General features: G+C 57.0%; 1 protein-coding gene across 6 annotated transcripts in view; it reads right to left on the bottom strand.

Annotated features, from left to right (window-relative positions):
• Window positions 1-26: 26 nt before the first annotated feature.
• Window positions 27-15,263, bottom strand: part of HSPG2 (heparan sulfate proteoglycan 2) — a 103,623-nt gene continuing 88,386 nt past the window's right edge. For 5 of the 6 annotated variants that reach the window (XM_019668857.1, XM_019668858.1, XM_019668856.1 and 2 more), the window contains 26 exons: window positions 14,693-14,888; window positions 14,249-14,428; window positions 13,693-13,953; window positions 12,319-12,523; window positions 11,684-11,781; window positions 11,004-11,270; window positions 10,138-10,247; window positions 9,792-9,939; window positions 9,584-9,700; window positions 8,801-8,912; window positions 7,879-8,023; window positions 7,689-7,788; window positions 7,425-7,534; window positions 7,193-7,301; window positions 6,335-6,433; window positions 5,721-5,942; window positions 5,177-5,421; window positions 4,695-4,866; window positions 4,478-4,600; window positions 4,317-4,373; window positions 2,564-2,639; window positions 2,370-2,448; window positions 2,153-2,223; window positions 1,883-1,966; window positions 1,373-1,476; window positions 27-1,230 (listed from right to left, as the gene is read on the bottom strand). In XM_019668857.1, the coding sequence (XP_019524402.1) occupies window positions 1,058-1,230; window positions 1,373-1,476; window positions 1,883-1,966; window positions 2,153-2,223; window positions 2,370-2,448; window positions 2,564-2,639; window positions 4,317-4,373; window positions 4,478-4,600; window positions 4,695-4,866; window positions 5,177-5,421; window positions 5,721-5,942; window positions 6,335-6,433; window positions 7,193-7,301; window positions 7,425-7,534; window positions 7,689-7,788; window positions 7,879-8,023; window positions 8,801-8,912; window positions 9,584-9,700; window positions 9,792-9,939; window positions 10,138-10,247; window positions 11,004-11,270; window positions 11,684-11,781; window positions 12,319-12,523; window positions 13,693-13,953; window positions 14,249-14,428; window positions 14,693-14,888 (3,663 nt within the window). In that variant the 3' untranslated portion in view covers window positions 27-1,057. Of the gene's footprint in view, window positions 1,231-1,372; window positions 1,477-1,882; window positions 1,967-2,152; window positions 2,224-2,369; window positions 2,449-2,563; window positions 2,640-4,316; window positions 4,374-4,477; window positions 4,601-4,694; window positions 4,867-5,176; window positions 5,422-5,720; window positions 5,943-6,334; window positions 6,434-7,192; window positions 7,302-7,424; window positions 7,535-7,688; window positions 7,789-7,878; window positions 8,024-8,800; window positions 8,913-9,003; window positions 9,199-9,583; window positions 9,701-9,791; window positions 9,940-10,137; window positions 10,248-11,003; window positions 11,271-11,683; window positions 11,782-12,318; window positions 12,524-13,692; window positions 13,954-14,248; window positions 14,429-14,692; window positions 14,889-15,263 lie in introns of those variants that run through there. The other variant, XM_019668860.1, reaches the window with a different exon arrangement.

Raw genomic sequence — 15,263 nt, 5'->3', positions numbered from 1 at the left:
CTAGTTGAAGACACAGGGGACCGCCCTCGCGGGGATAGCACCGTTTATTAAGAAAGATCAAGACAAAGACCATAGGAGGGTCCCTTCTAGGACACAGAGGCCAGGCGTCCGGACCCCACATCCGCGGGCTGCTGATGGGGAGGACGCTTGCCCACATTTGGGCCCTCAGGCTCCCACAGATGGGGCAGGGCTGTCATGGCCCCTTCCTGTCCTTCCCAGTCATGAGTCCTGGCTTCCCCCACCCAAGGTACTAGCTCTTTCCAGCTACCAACGCCCTCCTCCCCCCATATCCCCTGGGCCTTCACTTCCAGATCCGTGGGGGGACGTGGCCTGGTGCAGGAGAGCCTCTCAGTGCTGGGCTCTGCCTGGAGCAGCTCCTGGTAGGACTTGGGATGGAGTTTCCCTTGCAGCCCCTGAGGGCAGGGGCCCTGGGCTAGGTGTTGGGTGGGGGGGATGCAGACCAGGGAAACTTGGTGGGAGGTGGAGGCTGCCAGGGGCAGGTGGCCCAGCTGGCCAGGTGGAGGTGGAGGTGGAAGGGGACTGGGACATGGGCTGGCGGGGGTGGGGGCTGCCTGCCCGGGATGAGCTGCCTTTTGCTCCACAGTTGGCACTAGAGAGCTTTTGCCACCGAGAGGAGGGTGGCAAAGCCCATTACAACGCCCTCTGCTCCCTGTGGCTGGTGAGGCTGTAAGCCGAGGTTGGCTTTTGTAGGGACAAGGGCTGCAGAAATGGGTGGCCCAGCTCTGCCTTGGGGAACTCTGCTGGTAGGGGCACTTCTGAGCCCACTCAGCCACCATGCCTGCCCCCAAGTCCTGGTGGCCCTCTGAGGCACCTGCTTCTATCCTGCCGGCCCTGCCCCCAGCCTGTGGCTTTGCCCAGGTGTGTTTGTGTAGGGGGTGGCGTGCCCACCCTCCAGTCGAGCCCAGGGCAGTAGCAGCAAAGCATGGCATCGCCTCAGTTTCTTAGAAAATATTCATAATAATAATATTAATAATAATAAACTTGACGTTGTGGGATTGGGGCACAGCCCAGGAGTCCATGTGGAACAGGCAGCTGCCTATGAGGGGCAGGGGCGTGTGTTGGCCCCCGCCTGGGCACCGTGCTGCAGGTCCAGTGGCTGTGGGGGTGGAGTGCCAGGCCGGGCACAGTGCAGCACCAGGTTCCTGATACAGCCCGTGATGCCTGAAGAGAACCTGCCCCCAGTCAGCAAGGCCACATTGGGGGCTCCGCCTGTGGGAGGGGGAGAGGACGGCCTGTGAGCTCCAGGGGCCCAGGAGAGGGGAAGGCGTGTGCTGTAGCACCACAGGAGCCCCACTCCCCGCCTTGTCTGGAGGAGGGGACTCCAGGCCTGAGGCCTGAGCCCAGGACTTACCAATGTAGATGCTGCCCTTGGTGTTGACTGCCACGTTCCGGCCTGGGGACTGGCCGCTGACCAGCTCCTCACCGTCCACCTGGATGGAGCCTCTCCGGCCCTCTCTGTGGTGGGTGGAACTGGGTCAGGCCCTTCACCACCAGTTCCCCATGCTCTTTGACCCAAGCAAGAGTCCCCTCCCTTTTCTATGAGACTGCAGACAGAGAAGTCTGCTCCCTGAGTTCTTTCCTTCGCCACTGGATGAGAGATCTGGCCTCTACCCCCCATAACACAGCTTCCTAGCACTCATCCAGGTGTTCATCCACCCCCTAGGATGCTTGTCTGCCCATCCCCATGGAGTTCTGTCCTGCCCTGCAAGTCTGTGCTTGGCTAGTGGGCTTTCCCCGACCCTGGCTTCAAGTTGTCTTCCCAGAGCCCAGTGCGTGCCTTCCCCACACATAGTGCGGGGGCGTCCTGTCCCACTCCACAACTCTGGGCCCCTCGCCTTAGTGCCTGGGTGGGCTCCCTTACCTTAGTGCTGTCACCCGATGCCACTCGCCATCATTGATGGGGTCCTCAGAGACAAGGCGGGCCTCCCCACTGCCAAGCTGGTAGCTGCAGTCACACAGGCCCAGGAAGGTATGAAGTGGGGCAGGGCAGGAGGGGGGTGTGGGAGGGTGGTGGTGGTATGTTGCTGGGGCACTGGGAGCTGCAGCTTCTTGTGGGAGGAGCCATGGGGCTGACCAGAGGGGAAGCCTCAAATGAGGGGGTGAAGGGGGCCAGGGAAGGGAGAAGACCCACCTGAAGACAAGGTGCCCGTCCTGAAGCCCAAGGCTGATGAAGTCCTTGCTTTGGCCGGCCTCTCCCACCTCCTGCCAGGGAAGCACAGGGTCTCTGGGGTCCCCAGTCTGGAAAGCCCAGGCCCCTGATGGCTGTGTCCTCCGCCTTCCTCTCTCCTACTGCCCTGGTCACCAGGGGGCTGGGAAACCTAACACTCTGGGGCAGACCCCACACTCACCATGCCCTGCCAGAGCAGGAGGCCACTGGCCGTGCTGGTCCGGACCTCCAGCTCAATGGTCTCAGGGATCTCGGGCAGGCTGTCGTGGGGAGCGGAGAAAAGTGGGTGAGAGGGCAAAAGCCCCAGATTCCCATCCCCCTCTGTGCAACCTGTCCCTTCCCTGGGCCCACAGGCTCTCCCAACACCTGTCTCACCTCCGGGAGAAGGTGTGGCTGGGGAGGGCTAGGAAGCCGTCATTGTAGAAATAGGCTCCGTACTGTCCTGGGGCATCTGCAGGGGGAAGGGGGATGTCAGACATCTGCTTACCTGCATGGAACCTCCATCCGGCATCGGTTCCTGCCCCCACCTCCACCCCAACATGTAGGACTATGGGGCTGTGAACCTGGTCCCTGGAGACACAAGGGGCAGTGGATAGAATTCGGGGGCCTGTGAACTTAGATAGGACATTATGGCTCTATGTTCACTCACTTCTCCCTGAAATTTAGCAGTTCCTTCAATTATGCATGTAGGCAAGAAACCAAAGGAGTGGCGGTAGGACCTGTGACTTTGTCACGAATAGAAGATTTCCTTATCAAATTACAGTAGGTGCAAATATCCCAAAATATCACTGACGCTTACTAAAATTGTGCTAGCTATTAATTAGATCTTACTATTTAATGTGTTAATAAACAAGTACATAGGTTACAAATGAGAAAATGTAAAATGTTTTGATGATCTTATTTCAGTATAATTGGTTTCCTTTGAAATCCTATGTATTTTATTTTATGAAGTCAATAGGGTCCAGGTAGGGTGACCAATCATCCTTCTCCACCAAGTCCTTGTCCTGGTTTTAGTTCTGAAAGTCCCACATCTTGAGAAACCCCTCAGCCTTCAGCAAACCAGGACACTTAGGTCTGTGGCACTTAAAAGGTAGACAGGCTTGGGGTGGGGCGGGGGGTAGGGTGAATTACTTGCCCAGCAAGTGGGAAGCCTAGATGATGGCAACCTGGACCTTTCGGCTCCAACGTCCATACTATGTGTGGCCCCAACATCCCATAGGCCAGCGCTGGCCCCTGCAGGCCTGGCAGCTACAAAGGCCGGGGACACTTTGCCACCTGCCACCAAATGATGAGGAGAACGGCTACCATTTACCAAGCACCTACTATGTGGCAGTAACTGTGCAGGGAGCTTCATATCCTATAAACATCATTTCATTTAACTGGATCCTTACAATAAGGACTTAGATCTAATAACAAAAGCTAACATTCTGTACCCACTCTGGACCGGGTATTGTTCTAAGCGTTTTAAATGCATTAAATAATTTTACTCTCACACAAAAATGTATTTAAAGCCTTGTGGAAGGATGTTAACGTCTCTTCATTTTATGCATGAGGAAACTGAGGCACAGAGCGGTTAAGTGACTTACCCAAAGTCACACAGCTATTAAGAGGCAGGGCTAAGATTTGAAGCCAGGCAGGTTAGCTTCTGAGTTCATGCTCTTACCCACGACACCACTACCTCTCCTATTATATTAACGATAAGTAAGAAGATAAATATCTATAAAGCAGTTAGCATACTGCCTGTAAATGTTCAATAAACGCTCATTTTTAAAATTATCATTGCTTTGAAACGAACTGTGGAAACCTTGAGAACGAGGATCCTGCCTTATTTATCTATTTACTGCTCCCAGGACAAGGACGCGTACACACCAGATGTTTGTTGACAAAATGCATGAACACAGAGGAGGAAACTGAAGTCAGAGTGGCACAGGGGTCTGCCCAAGGTAAGCATCGGGCGGGACCCAGCTCTGTGTGGCTGTGCTCTTCTTCATTCTCTCTGTACCCACTGAGCCTCTCACATGGACCTGTCCTGCTTAGAGGCCAGAATGGAGGGTGTGGGGTAAGTGGAAGATGGGGCTGAGAGGACAAGCCCGCTCAGCTTCTCTCGCTGGTGGCTACAAACACGTACCGTTGCCCCCGCTGCCTTCAAGATGCCAATCGGACTCCGCTGTGCCATGTCCAGAGCCTGTGGAGAAAGGCAGGGTTCAGTCAGTGAGTACAGACACTCATGAGTCTTCTGTCCAGCTCCAGGGCCCTGAAAGGGAGGTGGGGGGAAGCCGGGGCAGTTACCTTGCTGGCAGCGTGGGCCAGAAAAGCCGGGGGGACAGAGGCAGTGGGTGCCCTGGCAGGTGCCCCCATGCAGACAGGGCTCACGGAGCTGGCAGGGGTTCTCTTCATGCTCGCAGAGGTCTCCTATGGGCCGTGGCAGAGGTGAGTGGGCAGGGGCTGGAGCTGCCACTGACCACTCTATGCCCCTCCCGCCCAGGACCTGGGCAGGCTTTCCCACCTTTGAAGCCGTCTCGACACAGGCACTGGAACTCATACTCGCCAGCAGGCAAGCATGTGGCACCATTCTGGCAAGGCTGGCGTTCACACGGGGAGCTGTCATAGCACTGCCCGATGCCCCGGCTGCCCAGAAAACTGTAGGTGAGGTCCAGCCGCTTTCCATTCACTGACACCTGTGGGCAGAGGGACACTCAGGACTGAAGGGATGTAGGTGGCAGGGGCATCGGTGTACCAGCGGAGAGAAGAATGTAGTAAAGGGTAGCTGGGAACCCAAGCTGGTACTTGAATGGTAACATGGTGACATAGGGAGGGAGGAACAGGAGTGCCCACTGTGTACTGGGAACACCCATCAGTGCAGCCAATCCTCAGTACAACCCTTGAAAGTAGGTGCAATGACCCCCATTTTACAGACGAGAAAACTGAGGCCCAGAGGTGAAGTGTCTGGCGCCAAGGGCCTTAGGTGATCTGGAAGCTGCTCCTTACCTCACCCAAGCAGCCACGGAAAGGAGTGCTGATGTTGGTGGCCGGGGACAGCTGCACAGAGGGCTCCACGCCACCGAGGTAGAGGAGGGTGTGCAGGTTGAGGCCTTGGCTCTTGCCCGGCGAGGAGCGCAGCACAGGGCGACCGCCATTCACCCGCAGGCTGCCGTCCTTGTTGAGGCGCTCGGCAGACACACGGTGCCAGCGGCCCAGGGCCAGAGGCTCTGTGCTCCGCAGAACAGCCAGCCCTAGGGGGGTCACAGGCAGGGTTGGCACATGGATGGCTCCCTGCCCTGCCCCGCCCCACACAGGGACTTGAGACAGGGAACTCCCTTCAGCCTCCTGGTGTTCCATGAGGAACCTGCGGGAGGTCTAGGGACACGCCGAAAGTTACACACAGAGAGAAGGAACGTGAAGGAGCGGGCAGGGGACTTCAACTGGTTTGACTGCCAAATTGATTCCTCTGAGCCTCCTCAGGGCACAGAGAGCCAAGGGGGCATGGGGCTTGACGTCTAGAGCCCATCTGCGCTTGGTACCCAGTGCTCACCTGACCCCAGCTCGTAGCGGAACTCCAGATGGCCGCCAACCATTGCCAGGGACACGAAGTCCTCCACAGGCCCTCTCTCCGCCCCACTGAACAGCAGGATTCCGTCATCCGCCAGTGGCTTGAACTCGATGTCCAGACGCAGCTCATGGTGTATGTTGGTGAGGGCGGGCAGCACCAGGTAGGAGTCAACGCCCGACATGGAGGGGGTGGTGACGGTCACACCTGCAGCAGCCACAGCTCAGTCAGGGACAGTGGGGATACTAGAGTCCCGGGGAGGGGTCCACCTACTCAGACTTACCCTGGAACCTCTGCCCACCTCACTCTCTAGTCCCAGAGGCTCAGGACCAGCTGGGCAACAGCTGTAATGGCACAGGACCTCCTGCCCCCTGGTACTGCAGACCAGGCTGGAAGGATCTCCAGTAAGAGGGTGCCCCCTTTGGGGGCTCTCATGTAAGGGTTCAGATTGGGCAGAAGCTTGGCCAGGTAACTTTGAGGTCCTCTGGCTCTAGTATAATTTTATCATTTTAGGGCCCATCAAGGCATCAGAGATCCCCCGCCCAGAGCCCCCCATTCTTACTGGGATCCCTGGGGGTCTCAGGCCTGGCTCCACTCACCTTCCTCACACCTCATCCCTGAGCGGCCCAGGTGGCAGCGGCAGGTGTAGCCTCGGCCATCAGGCCGGTTCACACAGGTGGCATCAGGACCACAGGCTTCTGGGGGAGACACACAGGCCAGGAGGACACTGAGGTGACCCAAGAGAGGGTGGAGTCTTGATGCCAAAGCCCTACCTATTGCACCCCAGGGACTTCGGTTATTTAGGGCTTGGCCAGACTGAAGAGGGGGAATGGATTAAAGCAGGGGTGGGCAGGTGAGGCTGGGAAGGGGGACAGCATGGGGGAAGTGAATGAGTGACTCTGTCTGTGGTGTTCTTAAAAGATTGTACCTGGGTGGCAGGTAATGGGGTGAGTGCCTTGGTAATAGATGGGAAGGTGGTAGTTACTTAGGTTGCAGTGATGGGAGGGGTGAGTACCTGGGCATCAGTGATGGGGGGTTGAGTAGTTGGGTAGCAGAGATGGGGGGTAGAGCGAATATTAGGGTGGCAGTGATAGAAGTCAGTGTCTAGGACAGCGGTTCTCAACCTGTGGGTCGCGACCCCTTTGGGGGTCGAACGACCCTTTCACAGGGGTCGCCAGGTACTCATATGTGGGTGTATCTGCATGTGGGCCTGGAGACGGATAGAGGAGCGGTGTCTCGGTTCCTAAGACCATCAAAAATATGTGTTTTCCGATGGTCTTAGGCGACCCCTGTGAAAGGTTGAGAACCGCTGGTCTAGGAGGAGCGGTAAGTACGTGGGTAAGAGAGACAGTGTGGTAAGTGGTATAATAGTTGGGGTGTGGGTGGATATGAAGGGGCAGCAAGGGGCAGAGGCAAGCACCCAGGGGTGACAGTGACAAGGAGGGGTGGGTACATACCTGGGTGACAGTGCAGAGCCTGCGAGTGCTCACAGCGGCTCCCGGTGAAGCCAGCTGGGCAGACGCACTTGTAGCTGCTGCTCTCCGAGTCCTGGCACAGCCCCCCGTTCTGCAAGGCAGCAACCAGAAATCAGGCTGAGAACGCGCTGGCCCTCCCCCACGCCTCAAAGGGCCCCGCCACAGCTGAGGGTAGTGGCCGGGGTCAGCCAGGTGGTGTGTGTGGTGTGGTTACCTGGCAAGGTCGGTCCCGACAGGTAGGGCAGTGGGAGATGCCATGCGCCGTGAGGTTGAGGTCATGGAAGACGATCTCCTCGCCCTGGATGCGCAGCTCCCGGACGCAGCCTGGGGGGCGGGTGGGCGATGAGCAAAGGAGGGTAGGTGCTGGGAGGCCCGCCCAGCCCCAGCTACACCCTGCAGGGCCCTCCCAGGCTCCCATGGGCTCTGCCAGCCAGCCAGGTGAGGCTTGGCCAGGGCTAGAGGTGAGGAGGGCACTCACCTACGAAGCCGCTGCTCAGCCCCGCCTTAGGGATGGCGCCATAGTCGGGGTAGCCACCCAGGTAGAGCTCCTCGTTCAGGTCCAGGCCCTGGAACTTGCCCTGGGGGGTGGGGAGATCAGGAATGGCATAGGCTAGGCGTAGGTGGAGGTGGAGAGGGGGTTGGGACTAGGGGGACAGGTCGGTTCTCACCTGGGAGGTCCCGTTGACGGGGGCCAGGCTGCCCACGACCAGGGAGCCCTGGGTGAGGCTGCGTATCAGGGTCACGGTGTGGAACTGGCCCAGGGCCAGTGGGGTAGGGTGGCGGATGGTGGCCATGCCTGAGCCTGCATCAAACCTGCTCCACGGGGCGGACCGGACAGGAGAGAGTGGATGAGGGGTTTGTAAGAAGGGCTGCGCAGGGGGCCCAGCCCAGGCAAAGTTGACGTCGCCATTTCCTATAGTCCTGCTCCAGTTTCTGTCCTTGCCTTGTCCTCCCACCCCATCACCCACCCCTAGCTGGCTCCATTTCTGCCCCTTCCCCAGCTCGTCTCTCTCCCCAAACCCGTTCCCTGGGAGCTTGTCCAGAGCAGACCCTGGAGTTCCAATTGCCCTTGGTTCCAGGGCCCTGGAGCTTAGCACCTGGCCTCACTGTTCCTCTGAGCGAGATCACCTTGTTTCTTTCCTTGTTTATTTATGACTAGTCGCCCCCAACTAGAATATACATTCCCACAAGGGCCAAAATTTGATCTGTTTTGTTTACCCTTGGATCAGTGCCTGGCACATAGTAGGTATTCAGTAAATAACTGTTGAATGAATGAATGAATGAATGAATGAATGAATGAATGAACAAACCCTGGACTGCAGCATCCCACATCCCAGGGACGCACTCAGTATCACCGAGTATTTCTGCTGCAGTCTTGTGCAAGCCTGAGGCTGCTTCCTCCTCCACCTGGTTGGCACACTATGCCTACTCCAGCAACCAGGTGGTCACCAAGGGTAATGGCCACATCTCTTCCTTCCTTTATAATTTCCTTTGTCCAGCTCAGCCCAGGGTGGTGTGTGCCTGACTGAAGCCCTGCAGTCCAGTCCCCCGGTCCCCTTCCCTTGGAAACAGGGAGAGCGAGGGTCTCACCGGAACTCGGGCCTTCCGCCCACGAGGCCGAAGGAGATAAAGTCGGGCTGCCTGTTGGCCAGGTTGGTGGGGCTGCCGGGGATCCTCTTCTGCCCATTGTACAGCAGCATCCCTGGGCGGGACAGCTGTGTGAGGGCCTCTTGGCCAGCCATGGGCTCCCTATCTGCCCAGCCCAGCAATGACTGAGCCAAGCTTGCGAGCCTTCCACTCTCTAACCCCTGCCCCGCTCTGGCACACCCCACTCAGCCAGGGCCTTCCCACAGCCTCAGGAGGGTGCCTTAAATAGAAAGACTTGCGAACAAGCCCCTAGAGAGAAACCCGGTTTGCTTCACTCACACTGTAGGGTCTACCTGAAGGAGGTGATGGAGGCAGAGACTCACCTGAGTAGAGAAGGAGGCCTGGACAGTGAAAGCCAGAGACCCGCAAGAGATGGGAGGAGACAGATGAGAGAGAGAGAGGAAAGGGTGAGAGATGGGAGAAAAAGGAGGGAAAAAGGAGCAGAGGCAGGAAGAGGAAGACGGTACAGGAGGGCTGGGTGTCAGTGCAGCAATGGCAGAGGGGCCAGGGGAGGCTCAGAGGGGCGTTGTCGCGGAGGCGGGGCTGGAGCAGAGAGGAGGCAGGAGAGAGGGCCCAGAGGGAGGCCTGGCAGGCCTGGGGGCTCGGGGCAGAGAGGGCTGGTGGAGGTGAGGAGGACTGGGGGTTGCCAGGGCTCATTCCATGATGGCAGTTCCACCAGGAGATCCCCTGCCCCAGGCCCCCCTAATCAGCTTCTCTCCTGCTCACCATCGGCTGAGTCAGGCCGGAAGGTGATCTGAATTTCAAATTTCCTGTAGGCATCCTTGATGGTGGGCAGCGGCAGGAAGGAGTGGGGGGTCTGCGTGAAGTAGGGCACCACCCGCTCTGCCGGCAGAGAGCACAGTTAGAGACGGTGCCCCCAGGGCAGTGGGCAGGGCACTGCCAATCCGGGGGCGGGGGAGGAGAGGTGTCTTACCTGGCACCTGCAGATGGGCAAAGGCTTTGACCTTGCCCTGGCGGTTAGTGGCGGTGCAGACATAGGTGCCTGCGTCCTGGGGTCGGACTGAGGGCAGCAGCAGCATGTTGTTCTCCAGGCGGCTGCCGGGTGGCAGGTTACCATCCAGCTGCAAGGATACCCACACTGTGGACCCTGGCCTTGGCCTGCATCTCCACAGGGCCCGCCTCCTGTCTCTGCCTCAGGGCCACCCTCAAACACTGAGCACTCTGTGCCAAGCCTGGGCCAGGTCCTGGGGACACGGAGATGGTGAAGACCTGGTTCCTGCCCCTTAGGCAAGCCCGCTGGTCCCCTGCCAGGCACTTACCTTGCTCCAGGTGATGTCAGGAGTCGGGTAGCCAGAGGCCATGCAAGGGAAGGCAGCTGCAGAGCCAGCAGGTACACGGACCTCTGGGGGCGTTGAGATCTGGGGCAAGGCTAAGGAGGAGGAAGGAGACAGGCCATCAGCCTGACAACAGCCACCGTTTGTGAGCCCAGCCTGTGCCCTCACTCGTTTAATCCTCATATTATCTCTGGAAGGGAGATACTATGTCCCCATTTCACAGATGAGGAAACTGTGGCTTAGAGGAAAAGTAGCTGCTCGCTCCTGGTTGCACAGGTGGAACTGGGCAGAGTCGGGGCTCAGGGACAGGTCCATTTGGCTCCACAGCCCAAGACTCTGCAACACACCTGGGGGGGGGGGTGAATTGTGCAGCCCTTGGGGAACCTGAGAAGAGGGTAGTAAGGTAGTATGGGTCAGGAAGTTTAGGGGCAAGTCATAGGGTTTTGGGTGAAAAGGACTGCCTTTGAATAAACAGATTTGTGCCTGCCCTGCATTCACTGCCCTTGTTTTACTGTTATGTCTCTTTTGTGTTTATGTTGTCTCTGCCATCAGACTGGACTGTGGGTCTCCCTCATCAGAGCAGGTGCTCAGTAGGTGAGGATTACATATCCATTTTCTTCTTGATGCCTCTTGGTGTGGCATTTTCCTGCAAGTTCCTGCCTGCCCCAGAGGAACGCTCACTTTTATCTCCTGCTGCCCCCACTTGTTACGAAACCTGCCCCTTAAATACACAACATCAAAAACTCCCAAGAGAGTGGAAAGGAAGAGTAAAGCAGGCAAGGTAGGAGATGACAGCATGAGAAGCCCCTGTCATGCTCCCTGAACCCCACAGAGGTCCCTGCCGGCTGCACCTTGCACAAGCAGCAGCACATGGGACTGGGTGGTGCCAGCGGCGTTGGTGGCAGTGCAGCGGTACTGTCCAGCATCGCTCATCTCCACATGGGCAATCCTGATGATGCTTCCGCTCTGTACAATGCCAGGCCGCATACGTCCTCCGACTTTGCTCCATGTCACCTGAGGCTTGGGGTCACCCAGGGCCAGGCACTCGAACTCCACAGCATGGCCGACCACCACGGTCTGCACGGAGGTCCGGATGTTGATAAGCACAGAGGGCAGGGCTGGGGGTAGAGGGACGAAAGGGCAGCATGAGGCCAGCCTGCTGTAGGCTGGCCTGAGGGTCCAGGAAAAGGTGAGCATAGGAACCCCAGGCATTCATTCATTTCTTCGTTCGTTTTTTTTTGTTTTTTTGCCAGCACTCCTGGACACACTCACTTGTTTGCTTTTCTGTTTATTCCTTTACTCACTTGTGTATCCACTGTTATTCTTCATTGGTTTGTGTGAGCACCCACTTACTCCACCCATCTCCCTTTTTCCTGGGCCGTATTTGTCAAGCCCCCTTACTCTATGCTAGACACAAGCAAAACACAATCGAATCATTCTTTATTCGTACACATTTAAGGGGCTTCCTCAAGAACATGTGCCCCTCATGTCTGTTCCAACTCTTAGCAGAGGTCTGAAGCCACCTTCTTACCTTGGACAACCAGCTGGGCACTTGCCTGCGCCTGTCCCCATGGACCATGGGCCTGGCACACATATGTCCCTTGGCAGCTCTGGTCCAAGTTCTGGATTCTGGAAAAAAAAAAAAAGAAATCCATTTGTGAATAAAAACAATTGATGAGAATGCTTTCCAATTGCACAGGAGCTCAGAGCCAAGCTCAGCACACGATGTCGACTTCTAATCTTTCAGTAACCATGCCAGGCAGGTAGGCAGGCAGGCAGGGTGGGTGCCACCACACCCATTTTATACCAAGACCCTTTTGTCTAGAGTTCAAGATCACAGTTATCAAGTAGCAGAGCTGATTATCTGGGCCATGTATATATCTGGCCTCAGAGCCTATTCTCTTTTCTCTAATAATAATCTAAATATGGGCCTGGAGTACTGATGGCTTTCCATGGGCTAAGCACTGTGTTAAATGCTTTAGAGAATCACATTTTGTTTTCATATAAGCCACTGTACAGCTGGGAACACTGAGGCTCAGCGAGGTGAAGTGACTTGCCCAAAAACATTGTTTCATTCTGAGCCCCAGAGGGCAGGTATTCTAACAGCCCCACTGTGCACCTTGGGCTGGGGTGTCCAAGTTCAGTCCTGCCCCGACCCTCACTCACCGAAGCACCCCATCCTGCACGCTGTGGCCAGGGGGCAGCTGACCTCCTTCCTTGAACCAGCGGAGCTGGGTGTCCTGGTCACTGGGCACGGCACAGTGGAACTCCACGCTGGCACCTATGCTCTTGGTCTCCAGCTGAGGTGTGACCTGAACGGTGGGTGTAGATCCTCCTGGGATGGGGGTGGCAGGGACAGAGCCAGAGGGGCCTGTGGAGACATGCATGAGGGTGTGTGTGTCGCCTTCCCAGGACTCAGGAAGCCCCCATCCTAACGTTCAAGGGATGTTCTTCTCCTGGTGGCCTCTCTGATCAAGGAAAAAAGACCTTTCATTGGCAGATTCACTCATTTGCTCACTTGTGCGGTCATTCAATCAACACATATAAGAGCCTTGGAGTGCTGGGCTCCTGGCCTTTGGGAGGGGAGGGCAGCCCAAAGCAAGAGTGGGAGGGGTCAGCCTTAGCGAGATTTAGACATTTCAAGGAAGGACAGCAAGACGATGCTAGCTCTTGTCTATAAGAGGATCCATGGTCATGGTGAAGGCGCCTACATGTCCTCGTGCAAGGAATTGATGGGGGGGTGGGTGCAGATGCGTATAATCACCATTTACTAAGTGCCTACTGTGTGCCACGGGCTTTACATACGTGTATTTTTCTAAGTCAGCCTATGTGCTGGCATTGTTCTCTCCACTTTACAGATGAAGAAACTGAGGCTTGAGGTTAACTGACTTAGCCATGGTCGCACAGCTATCAAGTGACCAAGCTGTGTGCTGAACTCAGGCTCATTGTGGTCTAGGCTCTTGACCAATAGGCCCCATGCTTTTTTGCTTCTAGAATTTGGGTCCCAACAACACTTGCTTGGCATTGTGTCACTGACAGAGGAAAAACTGCGGAGACGCTGGATTCTTTGGAGATCCACTGAAATCCTGGGCATGCTGGGGGTGGGCGCTGCCCTGTCACACATGCCATGTTATCACTGTCAAGCATTTACCCAGCCCGTTCTGGGTCATGTGGTGGACAAGCCTGGGGCTGCTGAAATGACTGGGTATCGGCCTGAGCATCCTCAGTCCTTAGTCTGGCAGGTGAAGAAGCTGGGGAACTTATGTAAACACAACAGACTTTGGCAGGGCGAGGTCAATGTCAGGGGAAGGATGCAGCCCTGAGAACTAGAGTTGCTGAGAACAGTGATGGGGGTCTTCCTGGAGGGGGCAGGCCGGCCTTGAATCTTGGAGAACAGGGCAAAAAGGCAGGCATTCCAGGTGGGATCATGGAAGGAAGCCTTCGTGCCCCGAGTAGGGGACCCAGGTGCCAGTTGTTGGGTAAGTGAAAGCCCTGGAGGGAAGCTGACCCCTTCTGCCCAGCCTGAAGCCGGTTGCTCACCTTGGACTAGCACCTGGGCGAAGGCCTCAGCTGAGCCCACCTTGTTGGTGACCTGACAGCGGTAGCGGCCTGAGTCCTCAGGGGCCACAAGTTCAAAGCGCAGGATCTCATTCCTGGCGGTCACCCTCCCAGGGAGGTTGCCACCCACGCGGCTCCACAGAAAGGTGAGCGGCGGTGTCCCATGCGCCAGGCACTGGAGCTGCACTGTCTCTCCTGCCCGCACCGAAGCGTGCTCCGGGACTGTGGTGGCATATGGTGGGCCTGGGGTAGGGGAACATAGAAGGGGGAGAGGGGGAGCGGCAGGAAATAACAGAGGTCAGGATGGGAGCAGGCAACTTGCCAAAGGACCAGGGAAACAGAATGGTGAGCCCCGAGGGCTGGGGACAAGGGAAGCAAAGGTCCCATGAGGAGATGTGGGTTTTAGGCCAAGGCAGGCTCTGGAGGGCTGAGGTGCATGGGGCCCTCTAGATGAGGTTCCTGGGGTTCTGTCCGGGGAATAGCCTGCTGGGGGGCTCAGACCTCCATGCAGTATAGACAGGGCGGACGAGTGCCTTACTCTCCACATGCAGGACGATGGTGGCCTCAGCATGTCCAACAGGGCTAGTGGCGTTGCAGATGTACTGGCCGGAGTCCTGCTGGGCTACCCGGGGGATGATCAGTGTGTCACCTTCCAGCTGGTGCTGCCAGGGTAGTGGGGAGCGCAGCTTGGACCAGTGGATGGTGGGTGTGGGGCTGCCTGTGGAGTGGAGCAAAAGATGACAGCGGTCACTGGGCTGTCCCAGGGACAAGCTGGGGGTAGGGATGGTGAGGAAGGGACCTGGGTGATCTTGCCACTTCATGGTGGGCACTCAGTGGGCATTCCAGCCATCACTGGGAGGTGCCAGCAGCAAAGCCCTCCTCCTCAGGCATGGCACCATCTTCAGATTTCTTGTATCTATTGAAGTTCAGGCCCCAAGGCACCCCTGCTCTGCCTGCCCTGTGCGCCAGCCCCTGTCCACACCTGTGGCTGAGCAGCGCAGGGTGGCCGTGTGTCCAGCTTCCACAGTCAACTCGACTTCTTCAACCTGGACCTGGGGGGCCCCTGGGGTCATGGTGCCTGTGTCCACAATCACCTCCACTCGCTTCTGTGCTGTGCCGAGTGCATTCTGAGCTAGGCATACATAGGTACCTGCATCTGATGGTTTAGCTGATGAAATCTGGAAGAAGGCAAGGAGGCTATTTACCTGGTCACTGGTGGGGGACCTTGGCAGCGGCCCCCAGCTCTGGCTTGGTTTTACCTTTATTTTACCCTTTTGTTTTTAAGCCTTCCTATTTGACTCGCTGCTTGAGGGCTAGCACTCTACAGATATTCCATTAGCCCACCCATCCACTTGTCCATCAAACCACCCACTTATTCATCCACCTCCCCACCCATCCATCTTCCCATCCATCCACCCATTCTTTCCTGCCCATCCTCGAATCTACCTACCATCCACCTATCACATCTCTCCCTTTCCCTCTCCATCTGTTTATCGCCCATCTGCCCACCCAACACCCTTTCCTCCAAGCATTTGCTCCAGGATGGGCCCTGA

The sequence above is a fragment of the Hipposideros armiger genome, unplaced genomic scaffold, assembly GCF_001890085.2.
Source record: "Hipposideros armiger isolate ML-2016 unplaced genomic scaffold, ASM189008v1 scaffold_540, whole genome shotgun sequence".
In the NCBI taxonomy this organism is placed as follows: domain Eukaryota; kingdom Metazoa; phylum Chordata; class Mammalia; order Chiroptera; family Hipposideridae; genus Hipposideros; species Hipposideros armiger.
The sequence above is the reverse complement of the archived record's forward strand: the minus strand, read 5'-3'. Positions and strand labels throughout refer to the sequence as shown.